Source organism: Sus scrofa, chromosome X, assembly GCF_054392235.1.
Source record: "Sus scrofa isolate SSC_HxYL_T2T_F1_AM1 chromosome X, Sscrofa_HxYL_maternal_Yorkshire_Landrace_v2.0, whole genome shotgun sequence".
In the NCBI taxonomy this organism is placed as follows: Eukaryota; Metazoa; Chordata; class Mammalia; order Artiodactyla; family Suidae; genus Sus; species Sus scrofa.
Genome location: NC_139401.1, coordinates 68,074,722 through 68,092,924, shown reverse-complemented (window position 1 = coordinate 68,092,924; position 18,203 = coordinate 68,074,722). Strand labels below are relative to the sequence as shown.

The following is an 18,203-nucleotide window of genomic DNA, read 5'->3' as shown; positions in this document are numbered from 1 at the left end:
AAATTGCTTTTACCAAAAGAAATTACTACAGTCACTGCTTGGTATCCTGGTGGTACTGCTTCCAGGACCCCTGCAGGTACCCAAGTCCACAGATGCCCAAGTCCCTCATATAAAATGGTGATTTACATATAACCTACAGAGTCTCACATGTCTTTTAAATCATCTCTAGATTTACTTATAATACCTAATACAACATAATTGTAAATAGTTGTAAATACACTGTGCATGCTATGTAAATAACTGCCAGTGAATGGCAAATTCAAGTTTCGCTTTTTGGAACTTTCTGGAATTAAAATATTTTTGCTCTGTCATTAGTTGAATCTGTGAATGCAGAACCATGGATAGAGGGCTGACTGTACTAATTTTAGGAAGGGTAATGTGATTGAATATATATCATTATTGAAAAAAAATCCCAGTGATAATAACACTGTGTGATTCAGCGTGTCAGTCTACATCTAACTCTAGCTCACCATTTCACTGCGTGCAATGAATAGCTGTCGTCATGTAGGCGCGTAACTGGGCTGTGCCCTACGTCTTTTTCGATCCCTTCAATCAAGCATACAAATGTTTGTGGAAATTCAGCTAGTAAATTCCTCTCCCCAGCGTGAAAAAAAAAGGCCCTCCCATAATTTATTTGTCTGCCAGGAGGCTTTGGGGGCTGTATCCATTTTATCTGAAGAGTGGTGCTGAAGTCCTAGGTGTATTTCTCACTGAAAAAAAAATGCTTTTTGAGTGTATAATGACAATTGTGGCGGGGGAGGTGGGGGGAAATACATGCACATGGTAAAATATTCAACAGTAAGGCAGGGATTTTCAAACTGAAGAATTCAGATGTCTGAATTTGGCTGGAAAAAGTTATACCACCCCCCCAGTGCTGTGTCTGGAATTTAATGTTTCCTTTCATTATGAATATAGGCAACACATTGCAGAAGTACTAGCAGCACCTGCGACTTTGTCACTAATAGAAATCAGAGATTCCATAGTTATTGCAGCTGTTTCAAAATACCACTGGTATTCATCACCACAAAAGCATGGAGGTTTTTAGACCTACCACCACTAGCTCTCACTTAATATGTTAATAAAGAGGCATATGTAAAACAATTTAAAAACTTTTCACTGTAATTGTTGTCCTTTGTGATCCTATATTGTTGTCCTTTGTAATCCTCTGTATTTTAACATTCTGGAGTTCCCATTGTGGCTCAGCGGTAATGAACCCGACCAGTATCCATGAGGATGCAGTTTCCATCCCTGGTCTCTCAGTGGGTTAAAGGATTCGGCGTTGCGGTGAGCTATGGTATAGGTCACAGATGAGGCTTGGATCCCACTTTGCTGTGGCTGTGGTGTAGGCCAGCAGCTGCAGCTCCGACTTAACCCCTAGCCTGGGAACTTCCATATGCCACAGGTGTGGCCATAAGAAAAAAAAATAAAATCAACATTCTTTTCAAAATTTCCTTCAAGGTTTTCAGATTTTATAGCCCTTATTTAGAGACTTCAAATTTTTTTTTTTTTTTGTCTTTTTGCCGTTTCTTGGGCCGCTCCCGCGGCATATGGAGGTTCCCAGGCTAGGGTCTAATGGGAGCTGTAGCTGCCAGCCTACACCACAGCCACAGCAACGCCGGATCGTTAACCCACTGAGCAAGGGCAGGGATCAAAACCGCAACCTCATGGTTCCTAGTCGGATTCGTTAACCACTGCGCCACGACGGGAACTCCCCAATTTTTTTTTTTTTAATGGTCACACTTGTAGCTTATGGAAGTTCCCAGGCCAGGGACAGAAGCAAAGCCACAACTGTGACCTACACAGCAACTGTTGTAATGCTGGATCCTTTAACCCACTCTGCTGGGCCAAGGATGAACCCGCATCTCCACAATGACTGTTGCAGTCCGATTCTTTTTTTTTCTTTTTAGGGCTGCGTCTTGTGGCATATGGAAGTTCCCAGGCTAGGGATCGAATTGGGGATGCAGCTGCCAGCCTATACCACAGCCACAGCCACAGCCACGCTAGATCCAAGCCATGTCTGTGACCTACACCACAGCCCATGGCAACACCAGATCCTTAACTCACTGAGTGGGGCCAGGGATCAAACCTGCATCCTCACGGATACTAGTTGGGTTTGTTACTACTGAGCCACAATGGGAACTCTGCAGTAGGATTCTTAACCCATTGTGCCATGGTAGGAATTCCAAGAGAGACATTGTTGTGAATGTGGTTTTTGAAGCAGTTTCATCTAAAACCTGCTATTTTAATTATCTCTCTGTATCACATTGCCCTATCTATGTATCCCAGGGAATGGGGCAGCCTCTAGTCTGAGCAGTGGGAAAAATCTCATGGAGGCATAGCCTGCTGGAGCACTCAGAAACTTTTCTAAAACGGGAAACTTAACTCTAAAGTGAAGTTGCCACTATGTGAACATGTCAAATGCAGCTGAGAGAGAACAGTGTGTTAAAAGAATCGCTGTTAAGACCCAGTTGTGTTGGAAAAGTTTTATTTTTGCAGCAGTATAGTATTTATAGTATTCTTTATACTTTTTTGGGAAATTTTAAAAATCAGACTTATTGAGGTATAATTTACATGTAATAAATGCATCCATCTCAAGTGTACAGCTTTGAGTTTTAACAAATGTTACCATCATTACAATCAAAATAGAGAACATTTTCATCAATCCCAAATTTCCTTTATCTCTTCCTTTCTTTAGTTTTTTCTGCGTCATAAATGTGTCTTTATAAATTTAAAAACACAGATAAACAGAACATTGGCCTGAAAGGGACTGTCATAACACAACCCATACATTTGAGGATGAGGGAATGTTTTGTCTTTGTTTTGGGGTGTTTTTGCCACGCTGGCAGCATGTGGAAGTTCCTGGGCCAGGGATCAAACCCACACCACAGCAGCTATCTGGGCCACTGCTGTGACAATGCCAGATCCTTAACCTGCTGAGCTACCATGGAACTCCAAGGGAATGTTTTCATGCTGACATTTCTCCCTTTAACCAGCACTTGGTGAATGGCTGCTGCTGAGTGTAGTACAGTGGAAGAACTGAGTGCCTTTTTTCTTCCAATAAACATTTATTTAAAAAGAAAGGAGTTAATGCTGAATGGCCATTGTGTGCCATGTACTATGTAATGATAGTGGTGCTAATAATTGTCTTGGCAGGTCAGTGTTGGCTAGCTTATAAATAAGCTGTCTAGGAACTTATTTTATGGTTTTCATATGCTAATCCATCTATTCAATGTCCAGTTCAATGTTGAATTGTGTGAGCTGATATGTGGCTCCTCTAGAGATGGTCTCTAACTTATGGGATATCCTGAGAATCAGATAAAGTAGTTCTGGGAGGAAAGGGACTACAGGTTAAAAGGAGTCTGCCTGACTTATCTTGGAGAACTATCGACTAAATACCACAGTGCACACCAGTCTTTACCCACCTGATTTTGTACCCACAAACCCACAATGACAGAGTTCATAAAATACAAGGATTAATTCAACACCTTTTGAAGGAAACAACAATGTATAAAACACATGCAGTCTTTCATACAATTTTATTTTCTCCCTTCAACCATTATAATATGATACCCAAATTTTGTCTTAACTGGAGGGTCTGTAAACACAGGCTTATCCAGCACACTTATAGGCAAGGCGAATGCTGCTTCTTGAAATGGTCCCACCATGGACCCTCTGGTCATCCAACCCAAGTCGCCCTGAAAAACCCAAAAGATATATGATGTCATGTGGCCCCGAAGAGGAACAGTTCTACTGTAGCTGGAGAATCTCCCAATATGAATGCTAAGGTTCCTATGTTGGAAAGAAGTAGGCTTGATGAGGACAAACAGGTGGAAGAGGTCCAACCCTGGGCTGAAAACACAAGCACTCAGTGTTGCTGGGTGTCTGTCAGCTGTGCAAGTTTGGTCATGACTAGGTTTAGACACAAGTTGGACATTTCTGCTTTTAAGATCTTTAAACCAAGATATGGCTAAAGATAGGGCAGAACACAGAAATAATCCCTACTGCTCTGGGTCCTCCATGGGAGACATTTTAAGTGATAAGAGCACCATACCCCTTGCCTGGCTTTATCTTCACTATATTGTGCAGCCACTTCATTGAATTTCATTCCAGACTTTAGCTTTTCCATGGCTTCCAAGATTTTTCCATGTTTTTCACACAGAATGTGTCTGACCTATGAGAAAAAACATGTTCATGTAATACTTGGAGACCCAAGTGATTCTTTTACTCACAGTACAGCAGTCATGTCAGGATCACCCCATTAATGAAAACACACATTCAGGAGTTCCCGTCGTGGCTCAGCGGTTAATGAATCTGACTAGTATCCATGAAGATGCAGGTTCAATCCCTGGCCTTGCTCAGTAGGTTAAAGGATCAGGCATTGCTGTGAGCTGTGAGCTGTGGTGTAGGTCGCTGTGGCTCGGATCCTGTGTTGCTGTGTCTGTGGAGTAGGCCAGCAGCTACAGCTCCGATTGGACCTCTAGCCTGGGAACCTCAATATGCTGCAAGTGCGGCCCTAAAAGGCAAAAAAAGGAAAACACACATTCACTCACAGCAATGGAAAATCCTGGAAATCTTCCCAGTTGGGTGCTGGCCACAAACCTACTTCGCTTATCAAGACATTATCTCAGATGCCAGATTTAGATGAAAAATGGGCACCTGGATGTGGGAAGCTCCCATCTTTTACCAAGTACCTCAACAGTAACAGGAAGAGGAAACATGATAATTGTTGAGGGCTTAGGTCCTCCTGGAGGCAAATCCCAACTCTCTTGTATGATCTTAGGCATTTTTTTTTTTTCTTTTTAGGGCTGCCCCCTCGGCATATGGAGGTTCCTAGGCTAGGGGTTGAGCCTACACCACAGCCACAGCCACGCCAGATCTGAGCCACGTCTGCAACCTACACCACAGTTCATGGCAACGCCAGATTCCTAACCTATTAAGCAAAGCCAGGGATTGAACCCATATCCTCATGGATACTAGTCGGATTCGTTTCCACTGAGCCGCAGTGGGAGCTCTTTAGGAATGTTTTTAAACCTCTAAATGTTTTCCCATTTGCAAACTGAGATAATAACCAGTACCTATGTGTTCTCACAGGACTGTATATATTGAGATAATGCAGCTAGCATTCAATAAAAATTAGCTACATTATTTCATCAGAGTAGGGATGATATGAAAAAAAAAAGAAAAAACCACCAGGAAATACTTTTTACCAAAAGAGGCCCAATGTATAAAGCTTCCTCACAATTTCACTTTGAAAAAAAAATCATATGTTGAAGATTAAGAATACTCAACCCTAGAGACGTATTCAAATGGAACATGTTTAAAAAGTCACTATACCCTTAAAAATGATCTTGTTAAGATATCTATTTTGGAAGATTTCCCATTTCTCATTCCAAATGAATCTATTGTTCATGTTTCATTATAGGTGACACATTAGGATGGGGGCTTAAGGTGTCTCCCTTTCATAAATTTAGAGACAAACAAACCAAGGTTGTCTTTAGGATTCAACTACTGAAACTGGTGGCAAGAGGAGCCTGGGCCCACAGGAGTAACTTCCTGACTAGAGGAGCCGCACAGGAGATACAGACACAGCAAAGGTAAGAATGTGTCAAAGAGCAAGGCTCAGAGAGGCAAACTTCTATAGAATATGTCCAGCAGGAGCTCCTGTCATAGTGCAGTGGAAACAAATCTGTCTAGGAACCATGAAGTTGCAGGTTCGAACCCTGGCCTCGCTCAGTGGGTTAAGGATCCAGCGTTGCTGTGAGCTGTGTGGTGTAGGTCGCAGACGAGGCTCAGATCTGACATGGCTGTGGCTGTGGCCAGCAGCTACAGTTCCAATTAGACCCCTAGCCTGGGAACCTCCATATGCTTGGGTGAGGCCCTGAAAAGCAAAAAAAAAAAAAAAAAAAAAAAAAAAAAAAAATACGTCCAGCACTGTCCAGGGGAGACAAACAATCTGGACACTAGGGAGACACATGTTGGGGGACAAGGATGGTTCCTCAGACCTCATCTCGGCCTGGCTAAAACAGCTTCTTGACTGCCTCCCTCTTTCTGCTGTCACACTCATAAAGCAACCTTCTGGTTTGATGTTTGGCAAAGTACACAGAGCATTCAAGGTCACAGAAAGGGGATCCCATCAACCGCTTTATAAATGAATAAACACGTCTTCTGGTATAGACTGACGGGTTAGACATAATGAGTCTGTCGTACCTGTGGGGTTTGCAAGTGTGACCAACCAACTGGCACCTGCATGAGCCTGGCATCTCAGAAGAGAGCCAATTCCTCTAGATAGAATGTGGGAGTGATGAGCATGGAGGTGGCAGCTGACACTCTGGGAGGTGATGGATCACCCAGGGAGCCTACATAGGACTCGAAGAGGAGGAAAGTAGGCTAAAGACATCCTTGGAGAATATCAATGTTTAAGCAATGAGCAAAGAAGGAAGCTCAACCAGCATAATAAAAAGGAAGAGCCAGACAGGTAGAGAGAAAGGCGTGCTAACAGAAACCAAGGCAAGAGAAAGTTTCAAGGAGGAAATGGTCAACAGGATTAAATGCTGCAGAGTGATCAAGTTAGGAGTACAATCAACTTAGTGATGATTTTCTTCCCTTTCAAAAGTGCTCCATAATTTATTTTCTATTGTACTTCCAAATTATTTATCAATTAAATCAAACTAAATTTTTCAGGTCATTTTAAGACTTAATTGGCTCCCATGTTTAAAAATTATTTTTTTTTTGCTTTTTTTTTTACGGCTGCACCTGTGGCATATGGAATTTCCCAGGCTAGGGGTTAAATCAGAGCTGCAGCTGCCAGCCTACACCACAGCCACAGCAACTCAGAATCCGAGTCTTGTCTGTGACCTACACCAGCTCACAGCAACACTGGATCCCTGACCCACTGAGCAAGACCAGGGATCGAACCTGTGTGCTCATAGACACTAGTCAGATTCGTTTCCACTGAGTCATGATGAAAACTCCCCAAATTTTATTTTTTATTAAAGTATAGTTGATTTACAATGTTGTGCCCATACATATATATACATTCTTTTTCTCATTATCTTCCATCATGTTCTATCCCAAGAGACTGGATATAGTTCCCTGTGCTACACTGCAGGACCTCATTGCTTATCCACTCCAAATGCAAGTCTGTATCTCCCAACCCTAAACTCCCTGTCCATCCCATTCCCTCCCACTTGGCACCCACAAGTCTGATCTCTATGTCTGTCTGTGAGTCTGTTTCTGTTATGTAGATAAGTTCATTTGTGCCATATTTCAGATTCCACGTATACGTGATATCATATGGTATTTTGTCTTTCTCTTTCTGATTTATTTAAGATGATAATCTCTAGTTGCATCTGTGTTACTGCAAACTCTTAGAGAATCCAAGTCAAAACTACAATAAGGTACTACCTCACATTGGTCAGAATGGCCATCATTAATAAGTCTACAGGAGTTCCTGCTGTGGTGTCTCTGGAGCTTGGGATGCAAGTTTGGTCCCCAGGCCAGCACAGTGGGTTAAAGATCCAGTGTTGCGGAGTTCCTGTCGTGGCGCAGTGGTTAACAAATCCGACTAGGAACCATGAGGTTGCGGGTTCGGTCCCTGCCCTTGCTCAGTGGGTTAAGGATCTGGCGTTGCCGTGAGCTGTGGTGTAGGTCACAGATGCAGCTCGGATCCCACGTTGCTGTGGCTCTGGCGTAGGCTGGCGGCTACAGCTCCCATTAGACCCTAGCCTGGGAACCTCCATATGCCATGGGAGTGGCCTAAAGAAATAGCAAAAAGACAAAAAAAAAAAAAAAAAAAAAAAAAAAAGATCCAGTGTTGCGGCAACTGTAGTGTATGTCGCAAATGTGGCTCAGATCTGATCCCTGGCCCAGGAACTCCATATGCCATGGGGCAGCCAAAAAAGAAAAAGTCTCTAAGTCTACAAATAACAAATACTTGAGAGGGTGTGGAGAAAAGGGAACCCTCCTACACTATTGGTGAGAATGAAAATTGGTAAAACCACTATGGAAACATGGAGGTTCCTCAGAAAACTACAAAAAGAATACCATATGACCCAGCAATCCCATTCCTGGACATATATCCAGACAAAACTTTCACTCAAAAAGATACATGCACCCCTATGTTCACAGCAGCACTATTCCCAACAACCAAGACATGGAAACAACCTAAATGTCCATAAACAGATGAAGGGATTAAGATGTGTTACATATATACAATAGAATACTATTCAGCCATAAATAAGAACAATGACTGATCAAGGTCCTAAGCAAAAGCCACTTCAGAATAGTAAGTGCAGAAGCCATACTGCAGCAGCTGACTGAGGAAGTAACAGGAAGTGGGAAGGTGATGTGGATGGGGTTCTCCCAACTGAGTTTGAAAAGGAGAAGAAAGGGTTCTGTTCAGATGGAAAGAGGGTTAGGGCATGGATATATTTTAAAGATCCCTGGATATATTTTCAGAATGAAGGGAAAGATGCAGTAAAAAATGGCCGAAGACAGAGTAAAGAGGCAGAGATAAATGAAGAAGCAAGGGCTGACATTCCAAACACTGATGAAAAAATTAGTCTTAAAGGAAGAAAGGTGAGAAGAGAGAGAAGGGAGGGGTGAGTGAAGATAACTTTGCTGAGGGGCTGGAAAGTCAAGGAGTTCCTGACAACAGGTCTGGTTTCCATTTTCTTGTGACAATTAGAACAATATTTAAGTTACTGAGTACTTCATACTCTAGGTATTGTGCCAAGCGCTTTACAGGGATGACCTCATGGAATCCTCACACCAACCCTGTGAAATTGGATCAGTGGGTCTCAACCCTGGCACATGTCAGAATCACCCCCAGAGCTTCCAAAAATATATCAAAGTCTGGTCCCCATCGCCCCCACCCCAGAGATTCTGAGGCAGCTGGTCTGGGGTGGGTCCTCAGGCACTGAGAGTTTTAGAAGCTCTCCAGGTGAACTTGTACTCTAGGATGTACTCTAAGAATCACTGGGTGAAACTGTCTGCTGGCTGACAGGAGCAGGGTGGTAGATGGCTTGAGGCGAGTGGCAAAGGACTGAGGGCTTAGCTCAGGTTAGAGACCAGTTATCAGTGGCCCAGATCCCTGGGTGGTGTGACTCTCCAGCAGAGCCCAGCAGTTCTGGGTCTGAGTGTAAACAAAGTTGACCATCAGACTGAGCCTGAGTTGTAGTCTGGCAGGTGGGTGCAACAGATGACCAAAAGGAAAAGGAGTCAAGGCTCCTTGATCCAGTAGTCACACCCTTTCATCTAATTTCCAGCCTAAAGGACATCCAGGGCTTGGAGAGCAGACACATAGCCTGGGAAAAGGTGGGGAAAACTGGGTGGGCTTGAGGGCCTGGAGATCTATGTGCGGAGAAGAATAGAACAGGACTGGGGGAGGTGGGAAGTAAGGGAAAGGAGGGAAGCTGTGGTCAGCAGGTGAGTTTCAGAATCTGAGCAGCTCAGTGACAAAGGGCGGGGGTGGGTTCAGGAATGGGGTCTAAAGCAGGAGGTTGAAGGAGCCTAGATCCTAGAACACTGGAGGGTTTGGGATCCCTCCCCTACTGGGGCCTTTGCAAACACTGGCAACAGCCCAGCTGTCCTCTGGCAGGAGAACAGTTCAACACACCTCCCCTCTGTGGGATGCTACTCTGCACTACAAAGGAACAGACTAAGGATACATGCAACAACCAGAATGAAATCTCCAGAGTTATGCTGAATGAAAAAAACCAATCCCCAAAGGTTACATACGGTATCATTCCATTCATATACATCATTTTTTTTTTTTTTTTTTTTTTTTTGCTTTATAGGGCCGCACCCACAGCACATCCAAGTTCCCAAGCTAGGGGTCGAATCAGAGCTGTAGCCGCTGGCCTATGCCACAGCCATATGCAGTGGAGCGGTCCCTTAGGTTAGGTGCTTGTGAAGGTCAGCACATAAGGTGAAAACATCACAGCCCAAATTCCCCTGCAACATCCCTTATGAAGATGCTGTACTGGAGACCAACACGTCAGCCCTCATTAAGCCCAACAAGGCCTGTCTCCGTGGCCTGTGTTGTAACAATGACCATTTCCTCAGCTGGACACCAGGACCAAAGAGCTGGCTTATTTTCAGACACCATGTTTTATGAAAATTATCTTTGGATGCCAGAATCCCAGTTCTCATGGTTGGATGTTCCTATGACAATGGAGATCGACTATGGAAAAGCAAATTCACATCTCCTATCTCACTTGCTCTTTCTCTGGGTTCACTGAGTAGAAAAGTAGGCAGAATGGCCCACACTATGTATTTTCTCTCCCCCCCCCTTTTTTTTGGTTGCATGTGTATAGTTGCATTTATATAATGCAATTCCACAACAGCACTTACCATACAGCAATGAAATTTCTCTCTTTACCTAACTGCTCCCAACTAGACTTTGATAACAGGGACCATCTTTTATCTGCTTTTTTTAAATACCCAGAATTTAGTACACTGCTTGACACAGGGCAGATGTCACTATATCCTTATTGAATGAATGAATCAAAGTATGGAAGTCCATACTAAAACATGGAAAATGCCTTGTTATGTAGCACTATGTGGTATAATTCTGTTTTCAGATTAGATTTTCCTGGGGCAGACACTATTCTGGCACTAGGTTAAGTACTTCAAGTAATTACTTGCAATAGTCTCCCACCCTCATTTTCATGATCAGGGCTCTGGCTTGTAGCTCACCAGGGGAGAAGCTATCTAATGAGAACTGTGCCTTTGCTTGTTTCTGTTTGTTTGTTTTAGGGCCACACCTGAGATATACGGAAGTTCCCAGGCTAGGAGTCAAATTGGAGCTGCAGCTGCTGGCCTAAGCCACAACACCAGTTCCGAGCTGCATCTGCGACCTATGCCACAGCTCAGGAAATTGCCAGATCCTTAACCCACTGAGTAAGGCCACGGATTGAACCCATGTCCTCATGAATACTAGTCAGGTTCCTTAATGCTGAGCCAGGATGGGAACTCCTGCCTTTGCTTGTTTATCTCAGCTCTTGGTTTTAGCAAATATTATTTCATCCTGAGAAATGATTCATTTGCTTTCTTGGGAAGATCTAATTTAATACATTTTAAGAAAAAATACTAGATTTTGAAGAAATTCTGGATGTCTGAGAAAACATTTGAGAAAATATTTAAAAGGAATTATTAAAAATTTTTTTTGCTTTTAAAAATTTTTTATTATAGTTGATTTACAATGTTCTGTCAATTTCTCTGTTCAGCAAAGTAACCCAGTTATACAAATATATACATTATTTTTTTCACATTATCCTCCATCATGTTCCACCACAAGTGATTGGATATAGTTCTCTGTGCTATATAGCAGGACCTCATTGCTTATCCACTCCAAATGTAATAATTTGTAAAAACAAACAAACAAAAAGGCTTTTTTTAAATTTAAAAAAAAATCTTCATTTCAGGTTCTTTTTTGAAAAATATCTTTTGTGGGGTATTAATTCTAGGTTGACAGACCTATCTTTCAGAACTTTAAAGATGCTGTTCCATTATCTCATGGCTTACACTGCATCTGATGAAAAACTGAACATTATTTAAATCACTTGCCCTACATTTAATGTGTCTTCTTTCTCTGGTTGATTCATTGAGTTTTCCTTTTTTTTTCCTTTTTCATTAGTTTCTCTATGGTCTTCTTTTTTAATTTTAAATGATTTTTATTTTTTCCATTATAGCTGGTTTACAGTGTTCTGTCAATTTTCTACTGTACAGCAAGGTGACCCAGTCTTATGACAAATATTATTAGAGTATAGCTGACTTACAAAGTTGTGTTAGTTTCAGGTATGGCAAGGCAAATCAGCTATACATATACATATATCCATAAAAGGAATTACTTTTCATAAGTGGGAGTGATCTATATTTTCCATTTTTGTGTTATCTTGATCTTACATCAGTATTAGGCTAGCCTCTTAGAATAAGTAAACTGCCTTTTCCTTTTATGTGTACCAAAATAACCAGGTATATATGTTATTTGTATTTAACATGAAAAAAAAGAACAAGTGACTCACCTTTACTGCATTGCCACCACCTTTGGGGCCCTGAGGCTTTTTGTCAGCACTGTCACTCCCAGAGGCTACTTTTCCTTTAGAGAAGAGATGACAGGTACTCATTTAAACTTGTTATTTACAGAGAAGTTCAACATAACAGGAGTTGATACTTCCACCATAGCACTAAGCTTCAAAAGGGAACTCAGTAGACACTTTACTTCATGAAGCTAAATTAATCTATGATTCACCTCTCTTCAAACAGGAAATTTGTGCCCTACATAAACCCTTCACAGAAAATGGATACACAAGTAAGTGTGCTGTAGTTGAATGGGAGCACCTAAAGCCCAGCCTGGATTCCTTGCATCCACTTTGAAATCCTGCCCTCTAAGGGCAAACCACTGAGCTCTTGGGAGATTTCTAATAAGCACTGCAACCATGTATTTGAGTACTCACAATTCCAATAAGTAGAATCTCCAAGAATGTATTTTAAAGATCAAATTTCCCACCATCCAGATTTGGATAAACAATACATTCATGTCCAGACTCTTGGAGTCTACTACATTGCCTATTGATACCTTCCAAAGAAAAGTTACTGATATTCAGATTAACAACCACTGGCAGCATTTTACATTTTACTACTGTGTCATTTTGCTACTATGTCAACTTCTGCACTGATGGCAGCATACTTACTGTTGGAGGCTGATGTTCCTAAGAACTATTGTTGGATTAAGTGTTCAGTTCAATAAACATTTCCTAAGTAACTAAGTTCCAGGCAAAGACATAAAGATGAACAAGCTCCCTTGCTCAGGGAGCTCATATACTACTGGGAAAGATGGTTATATAAAGTTATGCAAAGCAGATCTCTTCAGGAGAATGAGGTATGCTCTACAGACAGGTGGCTGTGGAAGCAAAGAGGGATATTTTAGCCAGTCAGGGAAGTTTTCTTGGATGAGTAGGAGCTGACCAGGCAAAGAAAGAACAAAGGCGGGGAGACGCTTCAGGGTGGGGGAACAGTGCAGTATGTGTAGAAGACTATGGATGAAGCCAAATCTGAGGTGGGAGTGGGTGAGATGAGCCCAGGGGAGGTGGCTGGGGGTTAGGGTATGCGGGTCTTTGGGCCCCATTAAGGAAATTGGAATTGATCCTAGGAGTAATAGGGAGCCATTGAAAAGTTTTATTCAGGACTCTCCATCTTACTTGTCTTGGATCTCCACTGCCTAGCATACAACAGTTGTTCAATAAATGTTCAACCAAACTGAAAACCCAAAATTCTGACCACCAAATGGCTAGGAGAATGTTACGGCCACAGGAGTTTTATTACATCAAATTCTTAAGTGAGTCTGCTGTACACTGACACTAGAACAATAATGCCTTCCAGTTATCCCATCCTCTCCCCTACTCGATGCTATCATCTTCTGACGGCCAGCTCACTGGCTCTGACTGAGGACTCTGGCACCAACTTCAAGCTTCCATTCCACCCTCACTCCTGCCATGAGTTTAGATGACCTTACCACCTATGCAGAGGAATCATCCAACAGCCTAACCTCGCACTTCTGGAGCTCCATCCCAAATGTCCATGCCTTCTACTCCAAGCTGCCTGTTCCCAGGGGCACACGATGGAACTGTGCCACTCAGAACTAGTGGTTCAGTCTTTGGCTCAATTTCCTGTCCTTCCAAGCTTTCTCATGCCTCATTCCCACAACGCAGGCCCTTTAATTCCACAAAAACCACTCTCCCACTCAATCCCTTTATCCTGCTATGTTCCCCTAGACTAACAGACTTCTCCTTCCCTTCCCACTCTGGATCCCATGCTTGATCATCTGAACTGCGTTTCCACTGGTACTTGTAATTCCCTTACATTGCTCTTCTTCTGTTATCATTGTCCAACAAAATCTTAACTTTGGCTCAAGGCTACAACCTAGCTCTTTTCAGTCCTGTATTGTGTCAGTTATATGGTACTCAGTAAATCATGACTGTGCTATGTCCTCTACAAAGTCATGGCCTTCAGTCTTATTCAGGCTCTCAGCCCTGAAGGCGACACTTTTATTAATGTTTCATCCCCTCTCCCATGATCCCAACGACAATTTCAAACCTTTACCACTCTCTTCAAGACCCCTACTCCGTCCCTGCCTCCTGAGTCTTAAAAACTACCCCTACCTTCCACTTTATTAAAATATTGAGGTCATTAAACCTGATCTCCTAGAAACTCCACCCCTCCTCCTCTCTGGCTCCAATTTTCACAATCACATCCATCTTCATCTCTTTCCCTGTGACCTCAAGCATATTGTGACCCTCTCCTATTCCAAGAATAACTGATCCACCGTTTTTCTCCTAAGTCTCACGCCTCTGTACCTTTCCCTCTCAAACCCTACTGGATCTGTCAGCCTCATTCCCAAGTTTTGCCCATTGTGAAGAAACAAACAAAATCAAAATTTCAAACTTTCTCGTAATCCTCTTCTATGTACCATCTAATCCCCATTTTTTGCCCCCCACCCCCGCGGCATTCGCAAGTTCTGAGGCCAAGGATCGAACACGTGCCACAGCAGCGACCCGAGCCGCTGTAGTGACAACTCCTGATTCTTAACCCGCCGAGCCACAAGGTAACTCCCCCATGCTTTTAAATAAAAATTTTCCTGAGAAGTCCACACTGCTTCCAACAATTATCACTATAATTCTCACTATATCACTTCCTGGTCAGTGCTCTAGTCACTAGCCACCCGCTGCCTCCGTCCCAGATCCCGGGAATCCCCAGTCTGCTCCCTCGCTCTTCACCCGACCCCATTCTCCTCAGCTGCTCTGGCTGCTCTACCTTTCCCCCCTTTTCCCGATGCGCTTTTTCCTTTCGGTGGCATCTCCGAAACTGGTCGTCGAACTCTCAGTTGCTTTAGTTGCCACACAAAGCCCCTTCAAGCCCCACGGGTATGTCCTAAACATATGCCTGCAAGCGGCATGGCAATTGGCCATTCTTACTGCGGCTCAGGAAGCAGGCATATCTTGGGGCAGACCCGGTCCTTTGGCTCTAGGGCCAATGGGGCTAAACAAATCTGACCAATAAAAAGCTCGGGCCGGGTAGGGGGGCGGAGCTAGAGGTTGGGCAGGGACGGGAAACCCCGCCTCTGCGCTATTTGCTGCTTCTGTCTCTCGACCTTATTTGTGCACCGCTTCCCTCATTCCCCCGCCCGCCTCTTCCACGCATGCGTAGTGGTACCCGCGGGCTTCTGCAGTCCCTCGCCCCGGCTCTACTTATTCTCGCGCGGCGGGCAGACAAAGGCAAAGCGGGAAGCGACCCGGCGGTTGCTTCTCGGTCCTGCCCCATCCTGCACGCGAGCGGCAGATTGTCTCTTTTGGGTTTTCGTTTTTAAAGTTGATTTTGCAGCTTGTAGCTGACTTAGTTAAAAAAGTGTTTTTTAAAAAAGGATATCACCCCCCTGCCTCTTGCAGAACTCTCATGGAGAAAAATTGGAAGCAGTCTAAATGTCGAACATTGCCTAAATGAATAATGTTTCGATAACACAAAATGATAGGCCCCTTTAAAAATAATGGGTGTAAAGCTGTGGGTACAGACACAAGAAATGGCCTTAAGGAAGGTTATAGACCAAGCTAAAAAATATGATTTTTTTTTTTAAGGGCCGCACCCCGCGGCACATGGAGGTTCCCAGGTTAGGGGTCGAATTGTAGCTGTAGCTCCTGGCCTGCGCCACAGCAACCCACCGCAACGCAAGATCCGAGCTGTATCTGCGACCTACCTACCACAGCGACCTACCTACCACAGCTCATGGCAAGTGGCCTTGTTCAGTGGGTCCTTAATCCACTGAGCAAGGTCAGGGATTGAACCTGCATTCTTGTGGATGCTTGTCAGATTCGTTAACTCCGGAGCCAAGATGGGAACTCCTATGATTCTTTTCTTTTTAAGTATATTGTATACTATATAATATGTGCATATGGAAGACGGGAAGGCTACAGCAAGGTGTGCTCAGTGGTGCTAGTACAAGTTCCTGTGTATGTTTCTGCTTATTTTCCAAAATTTCTATCACAGTGAAGCATAATACAGTTAAAAACGTGGATTCTGGACTACCTGGCTTCAAATCCCTGCTCCACCATCTGGCTACCTAGATGGCCTTGAGGAAGTTACCTGACTTCTCTTTGGCTCAGTTTCATCATCTGTAAAATGGAACTGCTGATAGTAATATTTACTTAAAGGATAAGAGTATTCAACAAGTTCATATTTGTTTGGTTTGGTTTTGGGTTTTTGTTTTTTATTTTTACTTTTATTTATTTATTTATTTATTTTTGTCTTTCTGTCTTTTCTAGGGCTGCACCCGCGGCATGTGGAGGTTCCCAGGCTAGGGGTCTAATTAGAGCTGTAGCCACCAGCCTACGCCAGAGCCACAGCAATGCAGGATCCAAGCCGCGTCTGCAACCTACACCACAGCTCACGGCAACGCCGGATTCTTAACCCACTGAGCTAGGCCAGGGATTGAACCTGCAACCTCATGGTTCCTAGTTGGATTCATTAACCACTGAGCCACGACGGGAACTCCATATTTTTACTTTTTTTTTTTTTTTTTTTTTTTTTTTTTTTTTTGCTGCTCCCACGGCATGGGAAAGTTCCTGGGCCAGGGATTGTACCCAGGCCACAGCAGTGACAAGGCCAGATCCTTAAGCTCTAGGTCTCCAGGGATCTCCAAGTTCATATTTGTAAAGCACATAAAACCACGACTAGCTTGTGGAGTGTTAAGGTGAATGAATTTTGAATTTGTGCCCTGAAACTCCCCCCCCCCCTTATCCACAACCCCTTTCCCCCGATTTGTATATAATATAAGGTCAAGGCTTTTCCTCCAGTCCACAAGATAGCTGTCCCAGCTAGATTGTATTGGTCTTCCAGCTCAAGAGTTTAGTTTTTGGATACAGTCTTGTGGAACTTAGGATGCTTCATGCCCAGACCAGGGGATCAGGTGTTTCTGAGACTGTGCCTCCCCCAACTCATATGTTACAAGCAGTGTCCTCGTGTTGTGCTGCTGTCATTTCTGAACATGACACATCTTAGGCACTCCTTGTTTGGATTGGTAGTGATGAACTGTGGGGAACACATCTAGCGCTGAGGGGATCATTACTACCCCACTTCTGAGGTGGATCCCACTTGTGTACTGACTTTCAAAGTCCAGCTGGGAGGTGAGGCGAATTGACAGTGACAGTATGGCTTCATGTTCTTGAGTTTATCCACAGTCAGGAGGCCCAGGGACACCTTTACTTCTGATTTTTTGTAGGGGACACACTTTCCCACAACCACTAGCTATGGCAGTCTTGGAGTGGGAATGAAACAAAGTTCAGACCCCACTGAAGAGCCAGCATTCAATGGCCGATGTACCTGGCAAATGATTAGTGCCAGGAACATTGTGAGAGCTCTGTGTGTTCCAGCAGATAACGGCAACAACAAAAATGAGCGAGCCTGTGTAAGTGGCAGAATTTGCCCAAAGCAGTGCCTAAAGACAGGTAGTTCAAAGGAGAAAATGATGGGCACAGTCCGGGGGTTTCGAGGTCAAAAGCACTTTAAGGCTGATAAAATCATGTACTAGCCAAACTATGCAGTTTGCATTACAAACATCATAAGTGCTAGTTTCGGAATGTGAGTTTATGGCTAACTTTTTTTTTTCCGTTTAAATTCTATTCTGTCTATATGGACTGGCATGTATTCTTTTTTTTATTCAAGAAAAAAAAGGCAATGAGTGTTATTTGTAAAACAAACAACAAAAAAGTCGGCTTCTATACAGGGGTAAGCCTGCACCAGTCTGTGGAGGCCGATTGTGGAGGAGTCTGTGGGAGCAGAGTGACGAATGAACAGCAGAGTGGGCAGGGGGCAGAGAGGAGAAAACTTCAGCCTCAAAACCATGGTAACAACTGCGGGAGTGTGCACAGTGAGTCAGAGCCAGGGATGGTTGCCAGTTGTATTTTCTGTCAATTATCTCCTCAGAGCAATTCTTCCATGCATTTCTTAAATGAGGAAAATCAGGAAGAGAAGCTGGCACCCTTCTTCCCAGGACAGAAGTTCACAAACCTTGCCCCAGACTCACTGTCTGGCCCCACCTGCCCCACACCCTAAGGGCTGCCATTTCTTTCCCACTGGAGAGCTTATTCTGAAAGGGGTCCTTGAAGGGACAAAACACAGAGCTCTAGTCGACCCCATTCAGAGGTGGTCAG

General features: G+C 43.5%; 1 protein-coding gene across 1 annotated transcript; it reads right to left on the bottom strand.

Moving 5' to 3' along the window:
- Positions 1–2,468: 2,468 nt before the first annotated feature.
- On the bottom strand, positions 2,469–14,902 carry PIN4 (peptidylprolyl cis/trans isomerase, NIMA-interacting 4). Its single transcript, XM_003135180.5, has 4 exons — positions 14,815–14,902; positions 12,027–12,100; positions 4,052–4,171; positions 2,469–3,695 (listed from the first exon to the last, which is right to left on the bottom strand). The coding sequence occupies exons 1-4, from the start codon at positions 14,855–14,857 to the stop codon at positions 3,537–3,539; spliced, it is 396 nt and encodes a 131-aa protein (XP_003135228.1). The 5' UTR covers positions 14,858–14,902; the 3' UTR covers positions 2,469–3,536.
- Positions 14,903–18,203: the final 3,301 nt, after the last annotated feature.